Below are 27,483 nucleotides of genomic sequence, written 5' to 3'. Positions count from 1 at the left end.
AATCCAAATTAATAGCTCACATATACTGTATAAAATAAGATCTGACAAAACGCACCATAAGTGAAATGGCAGCTGGTGAGACTGCAGCTTTGCCTTGCTGGGATGTCAAAAATCACACCTAACAATGCAGTGTTAAAAGAACGAGATTTAAAAAATAAAGTATCTTGCCATTTTAGAAAAGCAGAATTCATGTTGAGAACGCTTCTGGTAAGATTAAGTTGGAAAAGTAAATGTTAGCTGAGAGTCTCAGGGCAAATGTACTTTTGAAGGTAGCCCTCATAATGAAGTGCTCAAGTGCTACAAAGTCACCTTAGCTGCTGTCTAGGGAAGGTTGTCAGGATTACCTGGGATCAACAAGGCAGAGCCACTAAAAGGAGAAGAGTAATTGCAACTATGTTTTTAGATCGTTTCTGGAAGAGTCACTTGGTTGGTTATATTTCATTTCCTCCAGTTCTTAGAGATGGATATAAAATTGAACTGCTGAAGGTAGAATTCTGGGTGTATCTGATAAGCAATTTCTAGGAACAGCGACTACTTCGGTTGGGATATTTTCACACGTACGCGTGGTGGTGGCGGTGCAAAGCACAGACAACACTGAGAGGCGCTGAGTTCTAGCCCTGGCTCCGCCCCCAGTCCTCCGCGTGCGCTGGGCAAGACTCATTTCTGCACCTTCAATTTCCTTATTGATGGGAGAGAGGAAGCGCTACCTAGCCCATCAAGTAACCCCTCAAATTGCCATTTGGACCACGGCGAAAGGGGAACTTGGATTTGTTGAGTGCTTGCTGTATACAAGACAAACCCAGGGGGCGGTGTTCTCCTAGAACTATCAGGCATTCGGTCCTGACGATGCTACCGGCTGAGACTACAGGTGCCGAGTGCGAAGGCAGCACCTGATGGCACAGGACCCCCTACTCTCTAGCCGTCTGTGCAGTGCCCACCACTCCCTGGGTACCTGGCAGAGCATGGGCCAAACAGGCTTGCTCCTCTGGCTGCCTCCGCCTACGGTGCCGTCAGGGCTCCCCCGGCCCCAGGAGAATCCAGACACACCCCAGGCGCGCCCGGGATGCAGCCACCGGCCTCTGGAGGCCGTCTCTGCTCAGGGAAGCAAATGCAGCTCCCCACATCTGCACACAGCTGTGACTTCTGTTAGGCCAACCCCCACTCCCCTCCAGCCCCAGGGATGCTGCTTTTAAAGCAAGAGACAGATGCTCACAAATGAGGGCTGGGCGTGCATGCGGATTCAGTAGCCGGACAGTGTGTGCCTGTGCAGAACAAAAAACACACTGGAACTTGAAACTCAGACTGGTATTTCCCAGTTTGTAGTGATCAATGCTGAGAACGCTGCGTTCATTGGGGGCCTTGCCTTTTATAAGAGAGCGTCAAACAGATCTTTCCTTCACGAAGACATTTCTAAAATTTAATGAAAACACCACCTAGAGGGGTGGGATCGGGAGGGTGGGAGGGAGGGAGACGCAAGAGGGAAGAGATATGGGAACATGTGTATATGTGTAGCAGAAACTAACACACCACTGTAAAGCAATTATACTCCAATAAAGATGTTAAAAAATAAATAAATAAAAAGAAAAAAAACAATTTACTGAAAACAGATTTCCCTAAAGCTGTGCTATATGAAAAAGTAGTGATACTGACCCACAAGAATTTTTTTCAGGCTTCTAAGTTTTCACCAAGGCTGATCCCTGCTTGAAAATGAGTTGATCTCATTTATAGATGAGGAACCTCTCACTCAGGACCTCTGAATTAAGTCGCTCTTCCGTGTTCTCCCCCCAAACAAACAAAAAGTAACTATGTGAGGTGATGGGTGTGTTAATTAACTTGACCGTGATAATCATCACAACGTATATCAAATCAAGTTGTACACCTTAAATATACATAATCTTTCATTGTTAACTATACCTTGATAAAGCTGGCAGGGAAAGACATCTAAAACAGTGTTATCTTTGTTTCTGTGTCTTAAACGTGTGAATACGGACACCTGCTTCCCTGTATTAGGGCTGCAATGTGTCTCCTTTTCAGGAGCCCCAATTCTCGGGGGTGGCAATGAAACTGCTCAGGATGACCAAGCGCCCTGCCCCAGATTCTCTTTGGAGGAAGGCGGGGGCTGAGCCTTTTTCTCAAACGAGCTTGGAATCCCGTAGGTGACCCTTTCAACCTTGATTTGGCTCAATGCTTTTCATCCGAAGCATCAAGCAGCTCCTCCTGGCCTGGCTTACCCTGAGCATAACTATTCCGCTGTTTGCTCTTCTTTGAAGACGTTGCTACCTGAGGCCTTTCCATTTCCCTGCGGGTTTTGAAACCTAAATTGGGATAAGTACATCACATTATCCAGAACTATTCCTGGACGACGACTGAGGTCTCGTAGCTACTCCGTGAGATTATCAGTGCCCGTCAGGAGCCCTGCGCCTCCTCAGCAGCTGAGCTCTGCCCCATCTTTCCGGGCTCAGTTTGCAATCCTGTCCTCGCTTAGGGGTCTCGGGAACTGCAAACTCTTTTGTCAAAGGCATCTGTTGTCTGGCTTGGACTCCAAAAACACTTTCAGCTGAAGAAAAACGGTTTAAAAGTGCTGCATAATTTGGGGGTAATCGTTTGCAGGGAAATGCTGAAAGGTAAGTGACAGCATTTGCAGTGTGCTCGACTTTCGAATCCCTAGCTTAGAGGAAAAGGAGGTTAACTTAGAGGGGAAGTCAGTAATGGACTCAGACAAGACACGGACCTAGAAGGAAGGGTACCCCACACTGCTTGGTTAACTGGTCATACACAGTATGTGACCCCCAGCTGCCACCATGTCCTCCTCTCCCTCCCTCACACAGACCAGCTCTCTGCTGCGCCACTGACGGGGCTGGAAGCCCAGGCTGGGTCAGGTCTGCAGAGGCTCATCCTACCAGGATACCAAGCAGAAGAACCAGATTCTACTATTTCTACCATCCCTAGAAAGAATGCTGGAAAAAAAAATGAAAAGCTGTAGGCTCTGGGCCAACAGTCACTTGTCCTCAGGGACAGTCTAGGCCTGGAAAGGCGTGGTGGTTTGGTGTGTGCTCAGCTGTGCTCATGCAGACCCCCCAGCCCACTGTCTGGAGCAGGAGAGGTCACACCATCACACCAGTAAGTCACCGCCGAGCGCAGCTATGGAGTCAGCTGTCACATCCTAGCAAACGAAGTCAGAAACGCTCCCTTTGGTGGAAATAAAAAAAAAAAATCTAAAAATTGTACAAAGGACTTCTTCTCCATTGACTCTGTAATCCATTAAAGTCTCTAACTTACAGAAAGACCTGACATTATCCCCAAATGTTCCCAGCAGAGGGAATCCAGAAGGATCACCAAGGGTTAATGGCTTCCCCGGAAAGGCTAATGGGCAGACAGACAGACGACGGGCCGGATTCCAGGTAAGCTGGATCGGCCACGTGCAGGTGCAGCCACAGACACCCCGTGCTGCCCCACCTCTGCCGGGTCAGCGTTCCTGGCCTGCACTCCGCTCCGCGCTCAGAGGCGGCTGGCAGGGCCCGTGGGCTAGGTGAAGGGGGTCTGGTCTATCCTAGGGGGTCTCAGCAGAGGGGGAGGGAAAAGGCGGGGAAGAGGGTCGTATTCACCACCTTGGCAGGGGGAAGGGGCGGTTCCAAACAGACCCAAGATGATTATTTTTATATTTGGGGACAGTCATTCACTTTATAGTGATACAATCCTTGGATTAAAAACTCTAGAGAAATGGCCTGAGATTTTCTTATACTTAACAAAATGGTACAAGAAGAATGAGAAAATGCTCATAATCTTTGTTTTCTAGACCAGACAGTCCTACTTCCAAAGGCAGAATGGAAATTTTAAAATGTAAAATTAAATGTAAACGTATCAGATGAGAGTTCTTATTTTATGTTGAAAGGCAAAGATTAACCTAAATTATGGTACAAAAATGCAATGAAATCTATGCAGCAATTACCAATGATGGGAGAAACTGGCATCTGTTGACCAAAAAAGGACATGATTTATTAGAAAGGGAAGAAGGTAGGTCTGAATTTTGGAAAGTAACTTTTATGTATATCTACCGCATGTAAACATATGTGCATAGATTTTTCTAACAGAATAATATATATCATAAGTGCGGTGGTTAACACTGCATTTCAAGTTATTTTCATTTTAATCTTTGGCTTATCTATATCTTCTCATTTTTTATAGTGGTTTAATTTTTCAAAGAAATTTCTTAACGGAATCCTTTCCTGATGCTTTACAAAAATAATCTGAGGCAGAGGCAGCCTATTTCTAGGAGGACACAGTGACGGGCGAGACTGACACAGCCCTTGGGGCTCACAGCCCCCCGAGTTCGGCTGGGGAGACAAGCTGGCAGCGAGTCCGTCAAGGTCGATCGGTGCCCAAAGCAGCGCACGGGGGCCTGGGAACGGAACAGAGTGACTTTCTGTGGTCGGAGCACGGTCAGGGAGAGCAAGGTGGGAGCCAGGATGGACTCAAGGGAAACACGGTTACCCACCCGAAGCAAAGTCTGGGGCTGGGGAGGGGGCCAAGAACTGAAGGCCAGCCCAGCCGTGGCCCATGGCCAAGTCAGGTCACACAGGGAGATGGGGCGGGAGACAGAGGTGGAGGCCTTGCTCTCGGGGGACCGGGGGGGGGGGCGGCAGAGGAAACCCACTTGGAGTGTGTGCCGGGGTCCCCTGCCACCCTTGGGTACACACCTCATAGCAGGTGGCAGGGTGCGCAGCTGGGATGGCATTAGAGAGGGTGGGGTGTGCACCTGTCACCTGAGCTCTGTCCTGCCATCACCCCCCACGGGCGTGAAGCTCACACTAAGGACCTCAGCGCGTGCCCCGCGCGAAGCTTTCTGAGACAGTTACTTTTTCCACGACGGGAGGCTTAAACACACAGGTTCTAGAGAGACCACCGTGGCACGGCGATCGCCAGTCCTGACTCACTGCTCCCTGACCCAGTTTGCTCACCTATAAAGCAGGCACCGTGTTTCATCGGGTCGTTGAGAGGATTTAATGAGGTGAAACATGTAAAACTACTTAGCACAGTGCAAGGGATCAACAGAGGCCAGGAGCTCCATGAAAGTTATAATATGCACAGGGAGTTTAATTTTCCCAGTTCTGTTGTGTTTACAAGCGTAGAAGGAGAAACTTCCTCTGAGTTCCCTGAAGGAAGGGCCAGAAAGATCACAGTCCGTTTATTTACTAACTTTTCGTTGAGCAGCTCCTCCATGCCAGGCTCTGTTCTAGGTGCTGGAGATGAAGCAGCTTGAATACAAAGGAGGAAAACTCTGAGCTTCCAGCAAGAGTATCAGGTAGAGTGAGCGGAAGGACAGAGAGAGGCAACAAGGACTCGGACGGATGACAAAAAGTGGACCCCACGGTGTCTGGACAGAGGCACAGGGCTCCGGGGAAAACCGAAACGAGAGGAGGCTATGGAGGGCCGGTGGCACGGGCCGCAGCTTCGCCAGGTGGGCAGAGAAGGAGACGAACTTCACCTTTGGAGAGCGGCCGTCCAGAGAGAGCGCAGCGTTTGGGAAGGCAGAGGGCATCTGTGTGTACCAAGCAGGACGCGCCCGTCCTCGGGAGACACAGCCCCGGGAAGGCAGGTCCGAGCTGTGTGCCCGGAGGAGGGGAAGCACCATGTGTGTGGCTCCGTGGCTCCCAGGCCAGAGTCACCCCTCGGGCGGGGAGCCATCGATCCAGAGCCCGTGAGAAACAGGCCTGCTGCCTGCCTTCTGCGCGGTTTCCTTATTTAACTGGAGTTTGATCTGAATTCAGGGATGAATAAGATTCGCTCTCTCAGCCAAGGACGTTTCAAGGGCTAGGGCAGCATTTCTACACGAGCAGGCGCTTCTTCCACATGAAATATCGGATGTTTCAATATCACTCTTCTGTAATTCACAAAAATCGGCTCATCCTATCTAACAGATCCTATGCCAGGTACTGTGTTCTTTCTCTCTTTCCCATTTTTCACCCAGAAAGAAAGATATGGCTTACTTCTGATGTATAGTCAAGCCTGCGCATCAAGGAAGATGCGTGTGGGCCAGAATTTTCCCTTGACTTCTGAGTGCAAAAATGGTATAAAAGAGACTCTTATGACCCCACTCTGAAACAAGCAGGTGAGCTAAGGGCGGACCCTCAGAGCAGGAGTCAGCAAACTATAGCTTTCAGGCCAAACCCAGCCTGGCTGCTGTCACTGTGGATAAAGTTTTATTAGAACTCAGCCACGCTCATCCACCTGCCTATGTGGTCTATGGCTGCTTCCGCACTGACATGCAGAGGTAAGTGGCTGCCAGAGCCTAAAATATTTACTGCCTGGCCCTTCACAGGAAAAGCCTACCGGTCCCTGATAAAGAGCTGAGCCCAACGAAAAAAAAAATTTCTCTTTTGACATTCAGTCTGAATTAAAACTTGAAATAATCTATAAAATTTTATTCTAAATTTTTCAGTGAGTAAAGTGTATATTTAAAAAATGACTTCTACGTGTCAATTGTCTACAGACTCCGGATGTCATCTTAATTCCCATAAGATATAAACCTTTTATGTAATATGCTTTCAACTGTGTCAAAAACCAAACAAAACAACACCTGCGTGCTCACCTGACTCAGATCCAGGGCTCAGAGAAGTGACTCAAATTCTCTTTAACAGTTTTCGCTTTCTTTTGTGTTGCTTTTTGATGCATGGGAGAATTCAGTTTGCTTTTCCTGTGACTTGGGGCATTAAGGTCTATTGTGATTATACCATTTAACATTCATTCTAAATATGTTTATCTAGGTCAAGAAGTCTCTAAAGCAGTATCTTTCAACTCACGGTTTGGGAAACATACTTGCCTATCTATGACTTCTCTGTCTTATCCTCAACTCACTTCCCTATCCATAGGTATTTATCTCAGGTCTTAGCTCCCTCTTAATTCTCTTCCTTTGGTTTTCTCTTACAGCCTACTTTTGTTCTGATAATCACATAAATTGGTTTAAACTTGTGTATTTACAGTAACTCTCCCTTCAGTGGTTTATGTTTTCATTGAACCCTATTATTCTAGTTGGTTTTGTTTACTGCCCATTTTTCCAAACACAACATTTCTATTCAAGAGTTGTGCCTCTAACTTTATTCTTGGCGATTGATAATATATTATTGAGCAGCTTTTGCAGCAAAGGTCTTTAAGTGCTACATATTCTGAGAATTTACTGAGCTGAGAATTTTTTCTATCTTCGTCACTGTATTTGAAGAGAAAAATGTGTCAATAACAACACCAATTGTAATCGAATTCTGGAGAGACTAGAGCTCTGAAAAACCTTTGTTGGCTTCCAATTTCCTGGGCAGGTAGAGTCTCTACTATAAACAGAAGACTGAGGCCGACACAGTTGAATCCTGAAAGGGGGCCCCCCGCACACTCAGGTTCCACAGCTCAGGCTGAGTATGACCCTGCCCAGGACAGCTCTGCCCACCTACCTAAGCCCGTTGTCCCCCAGCTGAGTCCTCTCTCTTTGCCCTGGTACCTCGAGAAGTATATTTTCTTTCTAGTTGTAATCTACAAGGGTTCCTGGTTGCCTTACCTAGAAAACGAAAAAGCAGGGCAACACCTGCTTCCCAGCTGCAGACCAAGCTCTCCACCCTGGGAGCAGTTCTAAGAGTCTCAGAAAACTACAATTCAGTTGCCCCTATCCCAGTTCTCTGATGATACTCCTCGGGCGCCTTAGATCAGCTTCCAGACGGTCGTAGCATTACATCTCAGCTGGCTCTAAATAGCTGGCCTGGTCTACCCCCTTGTGGAACGTGAGCCTGGGGCCTCCACACCCTCACAGACTCCCCTGGCCCCTAGGGAAGTGGGGGTGGTGGGCGACTTCCCGGCAGCACAGACGGATACTGTCATCTCGTTATCTGCCCTTGGTTGCTCTTAACGCACGTAACCCTACCAGTGTCCCAAGCAGTCTTCTTACTAAATATCATTATTGTTGCCATATAATAATTTTATCTTAGGAAATATTTTTGTAGGAATCCACAAGGTAGACACTACTAGGACACGTTTACTGTTGATAAAAGGTTGCCCTTTTTTTCCGGCACTGTTTCTCCCAATACCAAAGAAAGAGAGCAGGAAAAACAGCAAATAAAGCAGAAGCAAGCAAGTGTACAAAAGTTTATTTACAAATCAAGTGTTCTCTTTTTTTTCTTTAACCCTTTGGGGATGGGATTTTTTTTGGGGGGGAGGTCTACATAGATCCTGCAAGGAGTGAGCTCCCATGGAAAACCCAACATTAAAAGGTACATTCAGATCAGGAAAGTTATAAATTTATGGAGAGATGTTCTCTAGGCATTACTGACAAAAATTATAATTCAATATTACTAGACCCTCTGCTCCATGCAGATGTACCCCGGGTGGGACTCTCAGCTACCAAGGCACTGAAGACCCAGGAAGAAGACACCCAGCCAGCTCTGCCAAGCACTATCGATCTGCCTCGAGGGAGCGGTTACAGTCTGCGTGGCCCCTGACTTGTGGTTTTAGTTAAATTTTTTGCTGGATTTCAGCAATGTGACAGCCCAGTCTGTTGCGTTACTCTGGATTGCTTCTTACCGATGGGCGTCTCAAAACAATCACCTCATACGGGACAATGCCCACATCATACACATTTAGCTGAGACTCTACCACCAACCCGTCTCTAAAATTTAACATTAACTAAATAACAGATAGGAAGTAATAACATGTAAACTAGGGCAACGACCGTGTCCAATAAGTGGTTTGGCAATTGTGATCAAGCTTCTAGAAAATAACAAACCACTAAATACAAAGTAACCAAAGCCACACTTCCCTGGGGTGAGGAGAACAGGTGATGACCTAGGGAAGGGGTGCACAGACAGACATACCCTCAAGTAAAACGGAAATACATCAGAGACAACGTGACCTTGACACAATGTAAATGTACAACATTTTTGCATAAAGGAATCACTTTGCTGCACACCTGAAACTAACACGGCATTGTAAGTCAACTATACTTCAATAAAAAAACAAACACATATATATTTTTTTAAAAGCCTCAGACATAGAAGATTGTTTTTAAATCTCACCTGAGGTTACCGGTTGGATAATCAGCCTTTCCATCGTGGAAACTCATCTATAAAAGCACGACATTCAAGATGTCGCGAGGCTACTGAGGGGAGAGCAGTGCATACCGGGCCCCATCCTGATGCCTGGAACCCCCAGGCCGTGGGGCCGGGCCAGGCTTCTCATCTGACTATCCTTTACCTGGCGACTGTATGAACCGAGAAGGGAATGGACTCTAGGAAACTCCAAAGCCAGCTCAAAGCAGCTTGAGAGGTGGAAGACGGCAGGACTCCTCAAGCTACGTGACCCTTGTGGTTTCTAAGCAGTTAGAACGAAACCCCCAGCCTGTGCCAGTGCCAGGCCGGGACTTCCTAAGCAGTTGCACGTGGAAGAGCTTCCTCATCTGACATCTGTTTTCTGAAAACACAAGAGAACTGAGGTGGCAGCCAAGGATCTGACAGCGTGAGGGAAGGTGAGCCACGGGGACGAGCGGGGCCACTGGAGGCGGAACCAACAAAATACGGGAGAAGGAGGCGGCGACAAGCCAAAGAATGAAGAGGAGAAAGGAATTGGGGGGCACCTGTAAAAACACACCTCCCATTTTCTCCGGTCTCCCATGTTAGTGACAAATACATTTTTCTTGGCCATTTAAAAACATTTTTGGGGGCTTCCCTGGTGGCACGGTGGTTGAGAGTCCGCAGGGGACGCGGGTTCGTGCCCCAGTCCGGGAGGATCCCACGTGCCGCGGAGCGGCTGGGCCCGTGAGCCGTGGCCGCTGAGCCTGGGCGTCCGGAGCCTGTGCTCCGCAACGGGAGAGGCGACAGCGGTGAGAGGCCCGCGTACCACAAAAAAAAAAAAAAAAAAACATTTTTTATTTTGAAATCATATGAGACTTACAGAAGAGTTGTAAAGGACAGAGAGTTCCTGTATTATCTTTCCATCAGTTTCCCCTAATGTTAACATCTTACATGTCAAATACAGTTTTTGTTGCCCTGTTCTTCATGCTATTATCCAGAACAGCAGGAGACTGATTTACAAAACTAATAATCCCTTCTTTACTCTCAGCAGTTGGAAGCCAGGATCTGGGTGAAAACACTAACGCCTGCTTGTGCGAAGGGCTCCCAGGCAGAGTCCCCCGTCTCCCCACGTCCCCTCCGCCGGCCGCCCAGCCCCGAGGAGGGTGGAACAGAAATCTACTCAAAGAGGAGAGCACCGGGGAAATTGTCAAATGACTCGGAACAATTTCTCATAATTTTTTTTTCTCTTTAAAAGTGAAAGGGGCTACCCCGCGGGGCTGGTACATTATCAAAAGGTGAGAATCTGCTATGAGTAATGAAAATCACAAAAAAGCACTCAGACTCAAATGCACCTTCACTGACCCAGCACAATCAGAGGGTTCCTTCCGCTACCATCTCTACGTACACAGAACTTTTAAAGGACGATCTCAGAGCTCTCAACAACGGCTGACAGCTGAGAGCACCTTTGTGAAGGAGATTTTAGTAACGGAATGAACAAGCAGTGAGATGCTACCCCCATTCTTGGCAGATACTACAGATAAGACGGATAAAGGTTCCTGGTGCCCAAGCAGTGGCCAGCCAGAATTAGATTGTAACCATGGCTGTAAATCCTTCCAACGAAAGGGAAGGCGTGAGCAGCAGCTCAGCAAGCGGCCGGGGTGATGCTCTCAGAAGAGAAACACAGGGGCTGCCCTGATCACCCCCCAGGACTGAGCATGTAGACCACCCCTCCGGTCCTCAGACAAGCGGCTCACTTTACAAAAATGAGTTTTCCACAATTTTGCTTTGGAATCAAAATTTAAATTCGTGTCCCCCCCAAATCACTTTTTTTCCCACCAATTACAGAAAATAAAACTTTCTGAAATGCCCCGGCAGCAGCACACAGTGTTACGGTTGGCGTTAACAATCTAGGGATGGCCACCCACACCATCGGTACAGCCTCCTTGTCTCAACCTAGCAGCGTTTTGCCATGTAGGGAGGGGCTGTTATGTATCTGATGGTCCTCGGTGTCCTAGCACATTAAAAGAATCAAGCACTGATAGCCAACCCCACCCAACCAAACGCAGTGCTTTTCTTATGGTAGGTACTTGATAATTGATTCTGTCATGTCCATAATATTAAGTCAAGACAGAAGCTAGATGATTCAGATGTTCCCTCCAAGTCAGAATTCTGAACCCAGAGTTCATCGATTCCTAAGGGGGAATCCAAGGATAAACATCATGAGATCAATGAGGTCCCTGGAATCGTGGGTGACTTTTTACGTGTGCATGTGAGCAATTTTCTGAGCATCCACAGACGGACAGACCCCGCCCCCAGCTGCACAGACACAGACGGGTGATGACTTATCCGAGGACAAAGGGACTCCCTTGTGAGACCTGGGGCAAAATCCCACGTGTCCTTCCTCTGAGACCACCTTACGTCCAGGAGGCTTCCCCTGAGCATACACAAGAGCCTGCAAACAGCGTTTACTGAGGTGAGGGTTTGGCCTGAGAAACTCAGACTCCCTGCTTTCTTCTCCCAAAACACCAAAGCTATACTCAAGTCTCTGTAACTCTCTATGTCCCATCCAGGAGGCCCAGAAAGAAAGACGGAGAAGTAGAAGGCGGAACGCCAAAGAGGATGAGGGTGGGCACAGATGGAGGCTCCGCCCTCTCCCGCACGACCGTATCCAGGAGCACGCGGTCCGCTCCTCAGCCAGCACGGAGCCCAGGGAGCCTGCGGCCCAGCGCCCTCCTTGACCAGCCCCGGCACCGGCGCAGAGGGGGAGGTCTCACGTTGCAGAGGCTGAGGCCCCTGTCCAGCCCCGAGGTGCGGGTGGCCGGCGGGCTACCCTTCGTCTGCCTTGGGAAGGACCAACACATGCCTCTGCGGTCGCACCCCAGTGGGGACAGGAGCGAAGCCACAGCCCCCGCTGTCCCAAAGGGGAGGAAGAGGAGGGAGGGGCCGCACCAGAGGTAAGTGTGGCCGGTCGGTCATCGGGTTAAGGCCCGGCCCTGCGGCATCTCCGTCGTGGGCCCCGGCTCTGGGGAGCCCCCAGGTGGCTCTGCCGTGAGTCAGCGCCCCGCAGCTGGGGGGGGGGGGAGTGTCTGTGCTCACCGCGTCAGCAAGCAGAGCCAGAGCGCGTCTGTCTAGCGGCCGGGCCCCGACGGCACAGCCGCCCGCGGATGACGCCCGCCGCCGCCGCCGCCGCCGCCGCCGCCGCTTGGGGCCTCCTCCTCCTTCTCCACCGTGTGACTCTGCAGATGCCTCGCCATGACAACTTCTCCTTTTGCCCAGAAAAACAGGATGCAAAGGGAGAGCCCGGAGGAGAGCGAGAAAGCAGGGGACGGAGGCTGGGGAAGCAGAGGGCTGGGGACAACGGAGGACAGAGCGAAGGAAGAGACCAGAGGGACACGGAGCCAGCGAGCTCGCAGGAAAGCCCCCGCCACCGGGGCACAAAGGGAAGGCGGCTGAGTGAGCCCTCGGGTGCTGGGGTCCCCACCTCGCAGGTGGAGCCGGAGAGCAGGGGGCGCGGCGGCCCCAGGCCTCCCCGAGCCGAGACCCATGCCGTCGGGCTCCCCGCGCCCTGCGGCCTGAGCACGGACACATCCCACGTGAGCGCAGGGCCCCGGTCTCATGCCGCCCCTGGCTGGCCCGCAGCATCCAGGGGTCCCCAGGCCCCGGCCCCCTGGGCGAGCCAGCCCCGCAGCGGAGCTCCAGGAGCCCCCGAGGCAGAGGCTCAGGCCTCTGGGCCCTGGTCAGGCATCACCCAGCTGGGGGCAGCTTCTGGGTCTCCGGCCCCAGGCGGCCCACGGCTCTCAGCCAGCAGTGACAGCCCCCTTCCACCGGCCGGCGTGCCCTGTCCAGGGACGCACCGGGCCTGACGCAGACCCCCTTAGGACCACAGCCACGTCGATGGGGGTAGGGGCTGTGAGAGGAAGTGGAGATAGAGGCCAGCACCGGTGAGATTTCTTCCCCCTGCCACCGTGTCCCCTCCCCCGCTGGGCGTGCCCTCCTGTCCCCGGCTGCGGCCACGAAGCCACCCACCCAGCGTCTTCCCGCTGCAGGGCGTGATGGCACCCACACCTCAGCTAGCAAGGGGCCGGCCCACGCCCGGCGCTGAGATTTGGTTTTCTTTCTTTCTTTCCTTCCCTCATTTGACACCGTGGGTGGCATCGAAGCCTGTGGGACGGAGTGTATAAACGATCCTTGGCCACAAAGAGGACAGTGATGTCCCTTCCTGCCACTCCAGCAGAGACTTGGTATCTCCCCGGCACATCAGCCCTAGCGATCAAGGCCGGACCAAGAAGAGCAGGGGGCTGATACCCTGAAGCCGGGAAAATGGGAAATTAAAAAAAAAAAAAATCCAGCAAACTACAAAGAGATCAAATGGCCTTTCAGACGCCAATGAAAATGAATCCCAGTCGTGTCAAACAAGTTCACCCACTTGCCCCCAAGTCCCTGCCAAAAGGAAGTAGGGTGCGAGAAATGCAGAACAGTGCGTTGGAGACCTAATGGGGAACTCGGCTCCACTTTGATCTCTCCCGGCCTGTGTCCTTCTGCGCCCTTGGTGACTCTCTCTGCCCTGAAGTGGCGCCTCTCTTCCAAAAGGCGAAGAGTCTGCGAGACCTCCTAAGCATCTCTCCTTCACAGCTCACTCCGGCTAAGGATAAAGGCAAACCTCACATACACTGCTTTTATTCAGTCATTTGAACAGCCCTTTAGAAAAGGTCATCAAGTCACAACAGTCTACCCAAGAAAAATAAGCTAAAAGATGGGCAGGCTTTGCCTCCATGCAGATGACAAAGAGCTAAGAGGACTCCATGGCCAAGGCCCTTGGTTTCCAATTCTTTTTTATCTCAGGGGACAGCCCAGCAGGATTTGACCGCAGACACGCACTTCAAGAAGACTGGGCAGGCAGCCTTGTGGCGAAGTCATGCGTGAGGTGAGCAGACCGGGAAAGCATTCAAAACGTGCAAATGTATAAGCCACGTCGGGAAGGGGGGTTGCTGCTCACCTAATAATCGCTCATGTCTGGGCTTCTAGTCATCCACGATCCTCTCCACTACACAGGCTTGGAGCTACTGTTATTTTTACCTACAGATGAGGACACAGAGGCTTAGAAAGACGGGGTACCTTGCCCCAGGGCATGCAGTGCTAAAGCCTGGTGGCCCAGGATACAGATTCAGGTTTCCAACTACTGAGATCAGGAGTTCTTTCTATTATACCACTACCTACAAGAAGAGGCTACCGGGAATTGAATCACTGTGAAAGATTATTGTAATACTCACTCCTGGGGAACATCAGGCCCCAAATCATTTTTCAGGGACAATGGGTTTGCTGTAAGGATGCAACCTCTCCGTTCATTCCTATAGGAATTACGTCAGATAGCATGCATTTAGAAATAGGTATGTTTCATTTTTGAAAAAGGATCATGATTATATTGGCCTATTCAACAGCAGCCATGTAGAAAGACTACTATTTACAGATAAATTCTATTTTCACTGGACTTTTTAACAAAAGCATCTTACAACCAAGAGATCCTGAAATAATGCAGGACACTCAAAGAAAGGTAAGAAAGATATATAGTTTAAAATGCTGAAAAATAAATCACACGATCCACAAATCTTTTTCTTTTCCTGTAGCTTCTTAGAGATGCAAGCTCTTAAAAGCAATTCATGCAAAAAACTCAAAAGGTTAAGCTAAGTGGGTGAGCAGGCATTAAATATTAAACGCAAGTTATGTTCATGCTGGGTACCAAAACCTAATCATCAGTGCATGTCCCTTTTTTCTACCTTGAAAAAATAAACAGGACAAAACAGATTCTAAACATGATTCAGTTGCAGAGAGCGCCGATACACAGTTGTCAAGGTTGTATGTCTGCAGATCCTCGGTGCCCTCTGTTCCATCAACACAACGCCTACCAACTGCAAAAATAATCACTGCCAAAGCTACCCTAGGTGATTACATAAAATTTTTCTAAAAAGCTAAAAGAAAACATTTAAACAGGAATAACTAAAGTAAAACATTGCTTACCTTACAGAAAACAGGTTTCACTCTTGTGGGTTTTCTTTTACAGCATTAAGCCCAATACAAGTATGTACAACACTCCAAAAAAATTTGACAGAGCATACAATTATTTACTGTCTTCAAATTATCCTTGTCTCTTTTCAAACATATTTTACAGAGTAAATCTTTGAAATTTCCCCAGGACTTCCTGATAGCTTTCTATTTCAAAAGGACAAACTATTTCAGAGATCCATTTAGAGACCTATGCATCCTTGGAATGAGAAAGGAAAAGTTGACAGTGCCACCCAACAACTAGTATCCAAAAGAAATTCTCTTAATCCTGAGATGTAAAGAGCGCTTGAAGATTACTGCCAGGATGCCTTCCAGAAAGAAAGGCTTATCTTGTCTGCATAGCAGTCTTTAGACATTTTAGAGTAAAATCAACTTTCAAGACAGAGAAAAGAAAACCATGCAAGCATGCCTACATTTGGACCAGAATATGCACATCCCTGAGAATCAAAGCCCTGTTTACTTACATGCTGTGCACAGAAAGGAAAAGTTCAAAGAAACCTGCTCCCTCTGGGAGAAATGATTCCATCTAAGTCGGCTGCTGGGAAGTGAGTAAGACACACGTTCTCTCTCACTCTCACCCCAGGCAGTGAAAAAAATCCCAAACTGTTCTTTCAAGTCACATTCACAAGGGCTTCCTAGCGCCACCAAGCTCTTCCTGCAAGGCAGCCTGGGGGTTGGGGAAGGCTCACCCCCTTGCTCTGGGTTTCCACCCCATGCCCTGAACCCGCCTGCCCTGGGAAGGTGCCAGCTTAGGGCACACAGGGAGACGGCAGGACCACGAGGTGCCACATCTTCAGAGCCAGCGCAGAGGGTTGCAAACAAAGCAAGCGGCACTTCTGTGGGGACGGCTTTACACACCTCCAGTTCCCAGAACAAACCAGAAACTCCTTCAACCCCCTCACCTCCAAAGGAACTGTTTATTCCTTTCAAACCCCAAACTACTACAGTAGTGCGAGCTGATTGCTAACAATACTGGAAAAAAAAAAAAAAGTCCCCCACACCGGAGAGGTTGACAGGGGCACACAAAGAGCTGTGACAGTAATAGGCACCCTTGAGGAGAAAGAAGGCAATCAATTCTGAACCATTTGCAGAAATTGCGGGGCTGTCAAAAGCCCTACTTACAGCTGCGCTTCATCAAGCCAGGCTGCATTTGATTTTCAAGGGAAATTATTCCCGATTCTCAAGTGTAGAATATTGTTAGTAAAAATATCCCAAACAGCCCAGGTCCAACCAGGGTCTTATCTGAAAAGAAGTTAATGACCCCTGAGAAGGCTGACGGGCCAGCAGGAGCAGCCCAGGAACCAGGGCCAGGTCTCCCCTCCGGGGAGTGACCGCCTCTTGTGGGCCACATGGGACAGCGCCAGGGCCATCCCGAAAGACCCAGGACCAGCACCCGCCGGACAGGCACCCCAAAACGCCCAAATCACTGTTTGGAGAATAGGAAAGCATTGCTTTTAGATATAACCGGCTGTTTCTAGGAGGCCAAACACAATAACAGAAGAGAAATTTTATTTTTTAATTCAAAACTTCCTTCTCACTAGTATCCATCACAGTGATCACTTTTGATGATCACAGATTCTTTTCTCCCCAAGGAACAAAGACTATGTACACCGAGTAGCTGCTGGGCATTTGCTAGCATGTTTTAAAAAGATACTGAAATCCATTATTATAGATGGATATCTTCAAATCCGAGAACGGTGAGCTGTTAACCACTCTAGACTTGCGAGGAATCTGACAGCAAATGCTTAACATGCTAATATTCTTTAAGATTCTTCCTTCTGTGTTCCTTGGTATCTTTTGCTTTCTCCTTTAATCATCTTAGCAATGAAAATTAGAGCTCAGAGAGCTCCAATTTCAAGCTGAACTGCAGCTTTCACTCCTCTTCTAAATTTCTAACTGATCCTCCAACGTTCATCTTATAAACCTCTGTTTAGTTATGACAGGCATTAAGTACTAGAAATGGAAATAGCCTCAACATGGTAACTTTCTGCAGACTTATTTGACTGAATCTTCACATAAAATAAAACCTGGAAAAGAATTTAATTTCCTCCGTAAGAATTTTAACGGGGAACTCAAACAAACATTGTAACAGAGAGGAAGCCATTATCCCTAATGGCGGTCATGATCTCCCCAAAGCGGCCACCCGGCCGGTGCCTCACAGCCACACTGACCTTCAAAATAGAGAGCGTAGCTTCTTGAGTGTTGCCTTCGCATGTGCCTTTTTTAAAAAAGTCAAGACAAAGCAATGCACACACACCTATTCGATGCTCTAGGATCCACTGCTTCCAAAAAAAAAGATGAATTTGAGCTACAATATTGGCTTCCCACAAGTAAATAAGCCAGCAGAGACAGAACGGGGCAGAAAGACTAAAAATGCTGATGACTGAAGTTTAGTAGAAGAAATGGCTTCCTGGGGGCATAACCAGGCCAGTGAAAGTCGCTGAGTATTGGGTTTGTATGAGGAATTGAGAAGAAAGAAAAGGGAGGTTTTGGAGGAGGTGGAGAGGGAATGGTGGGGGAGGAATTCAGAGGGTAAGAAAGGGAAACTGAGAAGAGAGGTGAGGCCAGGTGCCAGTGGCCACTTGAACCTGCTCTGAAGCCGGCAGGCTCTATCTCACCCGACCCACTCGTCCGCAATGATCTCCACCAGTCACCTGGGGCTGGGCCAATGGCCCGTCACCCAAGGACCGGCTCCTAGGAGTGTTAGTTTAAACCCAACTGGGGTGTGGTTCTGCTATAAATTTTTAAAAATACCCATCACAGTTTACATTTCCTCCATTCTTCTTTTGTACTTAAGACAAAAGGAAGAAATATAAAACAAGAGTTATAATCTCAAAGTCAGTTAAAACTGGACTGTGTACTTCCAAAGATCATGTCAGACAATTTCTGAAAGGAGAGCTAACTAAGAACAGCTAAAAATGTAGGAAAGGAGTGGAACGTGACAAGGGTTGGTGAGGATGTGGAGAAACTGGAACCCTTGTACACTGCTGGTGGGAATGTAAAACGGCGCAGTGCTATCTGTGCAAGCCAGCTGGGCTGTTCCTCAAAAAAGCTAAACACAGAATTACCACGTGACCCAGCAATTCCACTCTGAGTGGCATACCCAAAAGAAGTGAAAACAAGGTTTTAAACAGATATTTGTATGCCAATGTCACTGCAGCGTTACTCACAACAGCCAAACGGTGGAAACAACCCACATGTCCATCAACAGATGAATGGATAAACAAAATGCAGTGTGTGTGTTGTGTGTATGTGTATATATATATATATATATATATATACACACATACACACAACACACACACAATGGAATATCATTCAACCATAAAAGGAGTAAAGTTTAGATACATGCTACCACATGGGTGAACCTTGAAAACATTATGCAGAAACAAAAGGACCGATATTATACAATCACACCCACATGAGGTAACCAGAATAGGCAAATGAGACAGAAAGTATAACGGAGGTTTCCAGGGGACTAGGGGTGGGATGGTTATTTGGGTGGTTCTTGTCTAATAGGTACTGAGTTTCTATTCGGCAGAATGAAAAAGTTCTGGAAACGGACAGAGGTAATGGTTTGCACAATACTGTGAATGTTAATGCCAGGAAGTGTACACTTAAAAGTGGTGAAAATGGCAAATTTTACGTCTTACATATTTTATAACAAAATGACAACATTCCAAAAATAATTATCTCCAGCCAAAAATAAATGTAGTAAATGAATACAATAGTAATTTTATGTGACCCTCAGAACACCTGAGCTTATTAGACTTTCCTTGTCAAACCATCCTAGTATACGAATGGCCACGTTTGCAGTACTCTTTGGCGGCGTGCCAGAAGTCACGCAGGAGGTCGGGCCAGGGTCAAGGATTCCTACTAGTACTTCAATTCAAATAAAGAAGGAAACTATTTTCTCTAAAGAAAAAAAAAAAAAAAAGTTTGTATTGACTGCTGTACCTAGGGACAGGGTAACTCCATTTTTCTCTCCCCACCCCAGGTGCAGGTGGGGATTAACACTTGCCTGCCAGGCCCTCGTTTGAGATTTGGGTCAGCATCTTACCCTGAACGGCTGCTCCATCTCCCTGTGGGAGACCTGATCCAGCGTGCCATCAGTCTGACTCCTTTTCAGGCCAGTTGTGATGTCAGGGACATTGCTGAAATCTGCATGAAAAGTGACAAAAACATAGGCGAGTTTGGCCATCTGCAAAGAATAGTAGTGACTGACTTAGAGGCTCAGATAGAGAAAGAGAGGAAAGGAAAGAATTAACTAACAACCTAGAAGGCGGGACATCATTGTCCTTAGTTATACTGACGTTACCGTATGCATAGCTGGTCTTCTAAAACAGATCTGGGCTCTGGCTAATTAAGAAGCAGCATCTGCCTGTTTTGGTCAAAGGAGGCCAATGACCCACCAAAACAATGACTTAAATGCCCGGCCACTCTCGGCACTGCTGTGCAAACTTCACTAAGTACACTACTATACAGTGTTGGTACTTTCCTTCCTTTATTTTTGGCTAAGTGAGGGCAAAACCACCAGGGATATCTGGGAAAACCAAGGATGCAACACCATAGATTCTTATTACAGTCCACAAATTGCTCATTTGCAAGCATAATTCTTCTTTTTCTGGCATCGACCACAATTGCATCCTAAATTGAAAGTCCCAAGAGGAACAGTAAACCTTTGTTAACTTCCAGAGTAAGGGTTAGGAAACAGTATAAAAGGTGAGTAGAGCATGTGGCTTTCCAACCTACACTTATACACATATGCCATCCTCAACAGTTCTTTCCAGTGGTTCTCAAAGTAACAAATTCAAGAAAGATGGAAAGACCAGCCTCTATCAAACTATTACACCGATTTTCATTCTAATGTTTGTATTTGGTAGACCATCCTCTCAACTAGGTGAAACCAGATGGTTTCTGATCTCAGTCAGCTACAAAAAGAAGTCATCAATCTCTTACCTGTCTGAGTTGATCTAGGCAGAAAAGGCACGGATGGCCATTGGCAAAGCATCCAGCACGATGGAGGCAAGGACGCTGGTCTCCAGGAGACCTTTAGAAGCTATGGGAGCCCTAGCAGGTTGATGGAACTCATGGACAGAAATGCTGGTCCGTGATCCAGGCTGATACCACCAACCGCTACATAAGAGGAGACCTAAAGGAAATGTCATAATGGTCTACAGAATTCTGGAGCTCCAATTTCTTCTTCCTTTTACTTCTTCTAACACCCTACCCCTGCCCAGAAAAGGACCACGCCGCCTATTTCGCATAAGGAGATACAGACAAGGGAGGTAGGAAGGCTTTTGTGTCTGAGGCGACTGGGTAGATGGGAAGCGTATGGGCTGAGAGTGTGAGTCACAAGCTCAGCTTTGGCAAAGCTGATTTTGAGATGCAGGTGGGCCCATCCGGTGCAACGGAGCCAGGAGTCCAGCAGTGCAAGAAAGGTCTGCACAGAGACGTGGCTTTGGAGCCATCATCATACACTTGGCAGTGAAGCCACAGGGACGGACGGTGCCTCCAGGGAGAAGGTGCAGGATGGGACAAGAAGAGGCCCAGGGAGAGCACCCTGGAACTGCTACGGCACAGTGTGCAGGACAGGAGAAGCGACAGCCAGAGAAGCTGTACAAGGAAATCAAGAAAGAGCAATGCCACAGACGCCACGCAATGTAAAAATACATTACCTAGGCAACAGAGTCAAATTTGCATTATTGCTGCCTTTACCTTATAAATAAAAAGCTCCAATATTTCCAAAGAGTTGTATTAAGTACAGGAAATACAACACACAATCAATGCGTTTATTCGTGATGATGATTTCTACAGCGCCTGCTCTGTGTCAGGTACGTCCTACGTTCTGGGGATACAAAGATGAAAGTGACCTCAAGTCCCCTGAAGATCTCAGAGACGGCACGGCCACAAGGAGCCTTGCAGCCCGGAGGCACCAGATGGATATGCTGGAGAAAATAACATAGCTGATGTCAAAAGCGGAAGCAAATTCTGAGTCATCTCCTCGATATATTCACACAACTTTGGAACTTCCTTAAACGCTGAAAATTCCCAGAACCACCTTTCACTTCTTACAAAGGTGAAGTGTTTTCCTGCTAGCAGAACATGCCATGCATGCCCTTCCTCTCAAAATCCTGCTCACCCCAGGACTAAAGGCTTTACTATGAATCGGTGAGGCTCTGCAGCCACCTTTGCAGCCCCTTAACTTCAGGGAGGCCCCTGGCGTGGCATGGGTCCTCTCCGAGGCAGGGCTTGGACGGGGAGGATCACAGGACCCAGCTCCCACTGAGGCTGGCCCCGCGGACCCCTGAGAAGGCAGGTCTGCAAGAGAGGACGTCTCGAGCTGTTCCGCCACTCAAATTTCAAGAGATTGACCGGCAGCTGGGCGTCGACAGAGCCTCGGGGGTGACGGATTCCCCTTCCAACCCCACCAGCAGGGGGCCTGCGCCGTCCTGGAGATGGCAAAGCACGAGGAAGCCTAGTCTGACAGTGTCCACAGCTGCGGACCTGGGTCCAGGAGCCTCAGGTTTCACCTGGACCTGCATCCCTGTCTGTAAAAAGCAGTGTGTCCTTCACGTTCTTTCTAGAGGAGAAATGAGAACACAGCAGGTTCCGGAAGAATAGCAGACTGGCTGAAAAAAAAAAAGTGTAGGCCGGTAAACTTCGAATCCTTATTTACAAAGCTCTTTTAAACAGGCACCGCGCTGACATCCTGTCCTGGGTGCCAAATGCCTAGGCATAGCCCCACTTAGACTCTGCCCACATCCTGAGCGCCAGCTGCTAGAGTGAGTAAATATATCCTCCCCTCCCAGCCAAAAACCTGGCTTCCCACCTTGGGAGAGCCAACGTGCGGCCCTGTTCACTAGACACGTGTTGGGGCACTGGATCCCTACCAGGGCACACGGGGCATGTGTTACCAGGGCCGTAACGCCCCCCACCCTGGGCTCAGCTGCTGCAGGACAGACGTTCAGACGCGCTCCGGAAGAGTCTTTAGCCGATGTGATTGTAAATAATGAAAAATAACAAAAATTACAAATCCAAGTCAAGACATCTATTTATAACTGGCAAATACTCTCTTTTGTCTTTCTCATCTTATTCCTCGTGGAAACTAACCATTTGGGGTGAGGAGGAGCAAGGTGAAACATCTAGCATCTAACTCTGCTGACGTGAGCTTCTACGCAGCAGGTGAGCGAGCAGAGCTGCGGCTTTCCACGTCACAGGCTCTGTTCCTCCATGTGGCCACTCGGTCCCTTTCTGTATCCCCTGGTCGGATGGGGGCTGAGCAGCGCACAGCCACAGGGTACCAGGTCCTGGGTCAGATGCCGCACGTGAGGCCAGCCTCAGACATCTTTCTCCTTTAAAACAGACATTTTGGGAGAGTGACGACACGCTGGGCAGGCTGTCCGGAGGGTGCCTGCCCCCGCCCTCCTGCACACCCTCCAGCTCCTCACAGACAACAAGGGAAACACGGGGCTTCAGGTGCGACCCGCCCTGGGCACTCCGTGTCCTCCTGTTCTGAGCTTCAGTACAGACCCCACAGGTATCACGGCCGGCCAAGCAGCTGGCAACCCCAAACCCTTTATAATTAAAGGTCAAAACGCGTGTTCAAGTAACATTCTGGGTATCGACTCAAAAATGGAAACGTTAGGATAAACGCTGAAGTTAAGGTCGCTTCGCCCATACGGCTCACGATGTGAATTCAAAGTCTGCGTTTACATCCCTTCCAAATCCAGCTGAGCACGGTTAATACGCAGCAGTGCGGGCTTTGCCATCGATCCCCCCCCAGGCCTGCAAGAAGCAGCAGGCGCTCTGGGTGCTAAGTCTGATGTGTGTGCAAAGGGGACTCCCAGGAAACAGGTGTCACTGGGGGTCGGGGAGAGGGTTTGGTGGCGTCCCTGCCAACCTCCCACCTGCTGCTGACTCTTCAGGAACCTCTCTGCCCAGCAGGCGGCCAGGGTGTTGGGCTCCTCTGGCTGGTGCCACCCCGTCACCCCGTCTTGCTAGTTGCTTCCTCCTCGCTCAACCAGGCGGCAAGCGCAGAGGCAACAAGTTCTCCCCAGTCCCTGACACCCGCCCAGGTGGCCGCCAGCATTGCCCAGAGACACCAGGAAGCTTCTGGCTGTAGGAGGGCGGGCGAGGTGTCTTCCCGGGCGGCAGCCAGAGAGCTGGTTCCCAGAAAAGCGAGAGAGTCTGAGCATGTCTCTGTGTCCTCAGGAACAGCAACTGTAAGAGGAATTGAGTTAAAATCTCGAGATTTCCCCCTATTTAATACAGTAAGAATTTTTTTTTTTTTTTTTTTTTTTTTTTATGCGGTATGCGGGCCTCTCACTGTTGTGGCCTCTCCCGTTGCGGAGCACAGGCTCCGGACGCACAGGCTCAGCGGCCATGGCTCACGGGCTCAGTCGCTCCGCGGCATGTGGGATCCTCCCGGACCAGGGCACGAACCCGTGTCCCCCGCATCGGCAGGCGGACTCTCAACCACTGCGCCACCAGGGAAGCCCAGTAAGATTTTTTTGAGAAATAAATGATGGTAGTCACAGCATCAGGAAAAGCTCTGCTTCAATTTGCGGCTTGAGGAGTCATTTGAAGGAGACTGAAAGGATAGGCAATGAGAACAGGAATTATTTTGAAACTACACTCTTTGTGCTTCAAAGCATACTGTACAGTGATTCTCAACACTATAAGCTCCAAAGCCCCCCTTTTGATGATATATACTTTCACTATCCTGAAATAAAATTCTTTCTTAACATAATCTCCCTCCACACATAATTTCACCAAAAAATAATATATGCCTTAATAGTAACACAAGAAGAAAAATCAATGGAAAGTAACAATTTTTAAAAAAATATGTATTTCAGCGTGTAAATGCTTGGGTACAACCACTCTAGAAGCCGTGGCGAGGCTGTGCAAAGCCTGCCCCACAGACAATCACGGGGAATGTCTCAGCTTCATCACAGACCCAGGCCGGGGTGTCTTGGTGGAGATTTAAATGCCTACGGGGCGCTGCCATCACACCGACGGGGTGACATGATTTTCCAAACGGGCAAAGACATTGGACAAAGTTCTGAACAAAACAAGGGTCAAACTCCCGTTGCTTTACTGGGTTGATGCGCGCCTATAAAATTCAAAGTACCCTACAGCTGAGGGGAAAAAATAATTCGTGTTCACTTGTAAAACGGAGCTGGTTCTTGGCTCAAGTCATTACACCGTGGTTTTCACTGACACGGATGCCAGGAGAACGGTTCTGCGGCGTGAGGGATGGACTTAAACATGCAGGACAGCCAGCTCCGTGGCCCCCAACACTCAGTGCCACCCTCCCCCAATTCATTATGAAAACCAAAAACAGACCCATAAACTTCCAAAATGTCACTGGCGGGCAGTGCCTCAGCTGCTGAGAACTGTCTCTGCCCCTCTCCGCGGCCAGGACTTCAACTTCACCTCTGGGAGGGTCAGTGACATCAGAGGACACCGAATGCACCACAAAGCACACGGCCCAGAGCAGGGGCAAAGGGAATATTAGCACCCTCCCTTCCTGAGAAAAGGAAATACACTCACCGGAGCGATTTAAAAGACAGCATTTCAATAAATAATGTAGCATATTTAACTGGGACTCTCATCTTGGGATCAAAAATGTTTTATTTGATTAACCATCAGCCCTTAGACCCCCTCTGAGGTAAAAACTACAGAACGGGGCTTCCCTGGTGGTGCAGTGGTTGAGAGCCCGCCTGCCGATGCGGGGGACGCGGGTTCGTGCCCCGGTCCGGGAGGATCCCACGTGCCGCGGAGCGGCTGGGCCTGTGAGCTGTGGCCGCTGAGCCTGCGCGTCCGGAGCTTGTGCTCCGCAACGGGAGAGGCCACAGCGGTGAGAGGCCCGCGTACCACAAAAAAAAAAAAAACTACAGAACGATAATCTTCTATGAAGACTGAAAAAAAAATCTAAAAAATAATATCAAAGAAGTTACAAGTAAATAATAAATGATTTCAGTTTTCAACCACATAATGCCCTGTGGCATCAGAGTTGTACATCCTTGACACTTAACGGTTTTATATCTGCAGTCATCCCTCAGTATCCGAGGGGGACTGGCTCTAGGACCCGCAGGGAAACCAAATCTGAGGATGCTCGAGTCCTTTACAGCACAGAATAGTATTTTCCATCCACTGTTGATTAACTCCGAGGATGCAGAACCTGCACATACAGAGGGCCAGCTGTACTTATATTCACAGTTTGATCTACAGCCATACCACCCAGAAAGAGCCCGATCCCATCACATACACAGTTTGTGTGAATTATGTTCTTAATCTACTTGATTTATTCAATTTCTCAGAATCCCTACTATGTAATTCCATAAATGAACAGCTTGTAAAGAATCAATGAATTTTACATCTGAAAAGAATCTTAGAAAGTATCCAATTCAATTCCTTCATCTGATGTATCTTGTGTTACTTAAAAAATTGTGAGTGTAATTTTAAGAAAAGGTAAAGATTTTGGTAAATCAAGGCTTCCAGTAGAAGGATATAGCATTTTGTAAATACAAAATTCCAACTTTTTTTTTCAGTTCTCCGAGCTTCACACACTATATACAGTTCTGTATTGATGCTTCAGACACAGCTTATCTTGGGGTCAAGAGCATATTGAGCCTTGAGTTCATTTGCACAGAAAAGTTTAAAATCTCTCAATTTTTAACTATCAATTTGCAAACTTTGTATAGCATTGGTTATTCTTAATTAACTCAGATTTCCCTAAATTTTACTCATGCTTTTACTTAAAAATGCAATGGTGTGTGACATCTTTCATTAGTGACATTTGCTGAGCTCTGTCATCCAAGCAAATATCAATCATCATCGGTCAGTGAAAGAGAATGAAAATCAAACCATTTAAATGAAATAACAGAAGGACTACTCAAGGAGAGAAAAAAATAACCATATTTCATTGACCACATTCAAAGGCTAGTCAAGTCTAACCTGTACCATTAACAAAAACAGATCACCATTACTCTATGTTCTTCTGATGTAGATAGAAATGGATCTACTTTTCAGAAGATATCTGGGACTCTACAATTCTTTATTGTTATTATTCTTTTGTCAAGGAAATTCAAGGCAGCAGTATGCTTTCAAAGAAATAAATTCTATCATAACATAAATGTCATGCCAGAAAAAAATGTAATTTCATAAATCTTCCAAGTGCACTTGACCTGAGGTCACATTCCAATTGGTAATGTTCTTGACAATGCAAGGTCTCTGGTGATAAAAGAGAGAAGTAAATATTGGTAGTAAATGTTTCTTAATAGCAGGCTGCCGTGATTTGATTCAATTATCTGTGATAAATATCCTCAGCATCTGAAAGAACACTCAGAGGAACAGGAACATGGCGGGTGTCTTCATGGTGGGAATGTGCTGCAGGCCACCTCCACGTTCATTATAACATGGGGGAGGGAAAGGCCTTCCTGGACGAGGAGGGGGGAATGTAGGTGCACCCATGCTCTCGGGCTCCAGGAGGCGATGGCTGTGCAGGGGGCCTCCCATGGTACCTTATCCGGGTCCCTGATGGAAAGTACAAAGTCAAAGGCAACAGGATCTTCAGCCAGAGTTTCATTTCCACCAGAAACTGGTCCCTGCAGAGCTAGGAGGACCACCCAGATATCACAGTTATATTCAGGGGCATATAACAGACACCACTGTTATTTCTGACACTTAAAGGACTTGATAAAGAAGAACTTAAGTTCAAAACCCTTACAAACTACCTAGTTGGAATTCTATTTAAAGACCCTGAGGGACTTCCCTGGTGGTCCAGTGGTTAAGACTCCGCACTTCCATTGCAGGGGCCACGCCTGGCTTCGACCCCTGGTTGGGGAACTAAGATCCCACATGCTGTGCGGTACAGCAAAAAAAGGAAAAAAATAATAATAATAAAATAAAAACATTAAAGTAAAAACAAAGACCCTGAGAAGAACCCTAAAAACTCATTACTGGCAAGTTTCTATTGGGGGATATGCTGTAAGAAACAGGAAACCTGAGGACCACCTCCTTTCAGGAAGTGCTACTGTTTTGTGGGATTAAAGTTAAAAAAGAACAGTATTCAGCCATAAAAAGGATGAACGAATGAAGTACTGAGTCACACAGCAACATGGATAAAGCTAGAAAACATCACGCTAAACAAAAGAAGGCAGACACGCAGGCTACGTACAATTCCCTTTCTATGAAGTAGCAGAATAGGCAAATCCACAGAAACAGAAAGCAGACGCATGGCTGTCGGGGGCTGAGGGGAGCGGAGGAGGAGGAGTGACGGCTGAGGGCACGAGGGCTTCTTTTTGTTTCTTTTTTTTTTTGCAGTGATGAAAATGTTCTGGAATTAGAGAGTGGTGATGGTTGTACAACTTTG

At 48.0% G+C, this 27,483-nt stretch overlaps 1 protein-coding gene across 20 annotated transcripts in view; it reads right to left on the bottom strand.

Annotated features, from left to right (window-relative positions):
• Positions 1 to 27,483, bottom strand: part of TIAM2 (TIAM Rac1 associated GEF 2) — a 262,812-nt gene that overhangs the window by 21,124 nt on the left and 214,205 nt on the right. For 14 of the 20 annotated variants that reach the window (XM_067011043.1, XM_067011041.1, XM_067011042.1 and 11 more), the window contains one exon: positions 19,165 to 19,265. The exons of 1 other annotated variant lie outside the window; for it this stretch is intronic. In XM_067011043.1, coding sequence (XP_066867144.1) covers positions 19,165 to 19,265 — 101 coding nt within the window. Of the gene's footprint in view, positions 1 to 14,040; positions 14,121 to 15,059; positions 15,132 to 15,568; positions 15,938 to 19,164; positions 19,266 to 20,063; positions 20,422 to 27,483 lie in introns of those variants that run through there. 5 more of the 20 variants (XM_067011061.1, XM_067011056.1, XM_067011062.1 and 2 more) reach the window with 5 other exon arrangements.

This window comes from Kogia breviceps, chromosome 13 (assembly GCF_026419965.1).
Source record: "Kogia breviceps isolate mKogBre1 chromosome 13, mKogBre1 haplotype 1, whole genome shotgun sequence".
In the NCBI taxonomy this organism is placed as follows: Eukaryota; Metazoa; Chordata; class Mammalia; order Artiodactyla; family Physeteridae; genus Kogia; species Kogia breviceps.
This window is presented reverse-complemented; position numbering and strand designations above follow the sequence as displayed.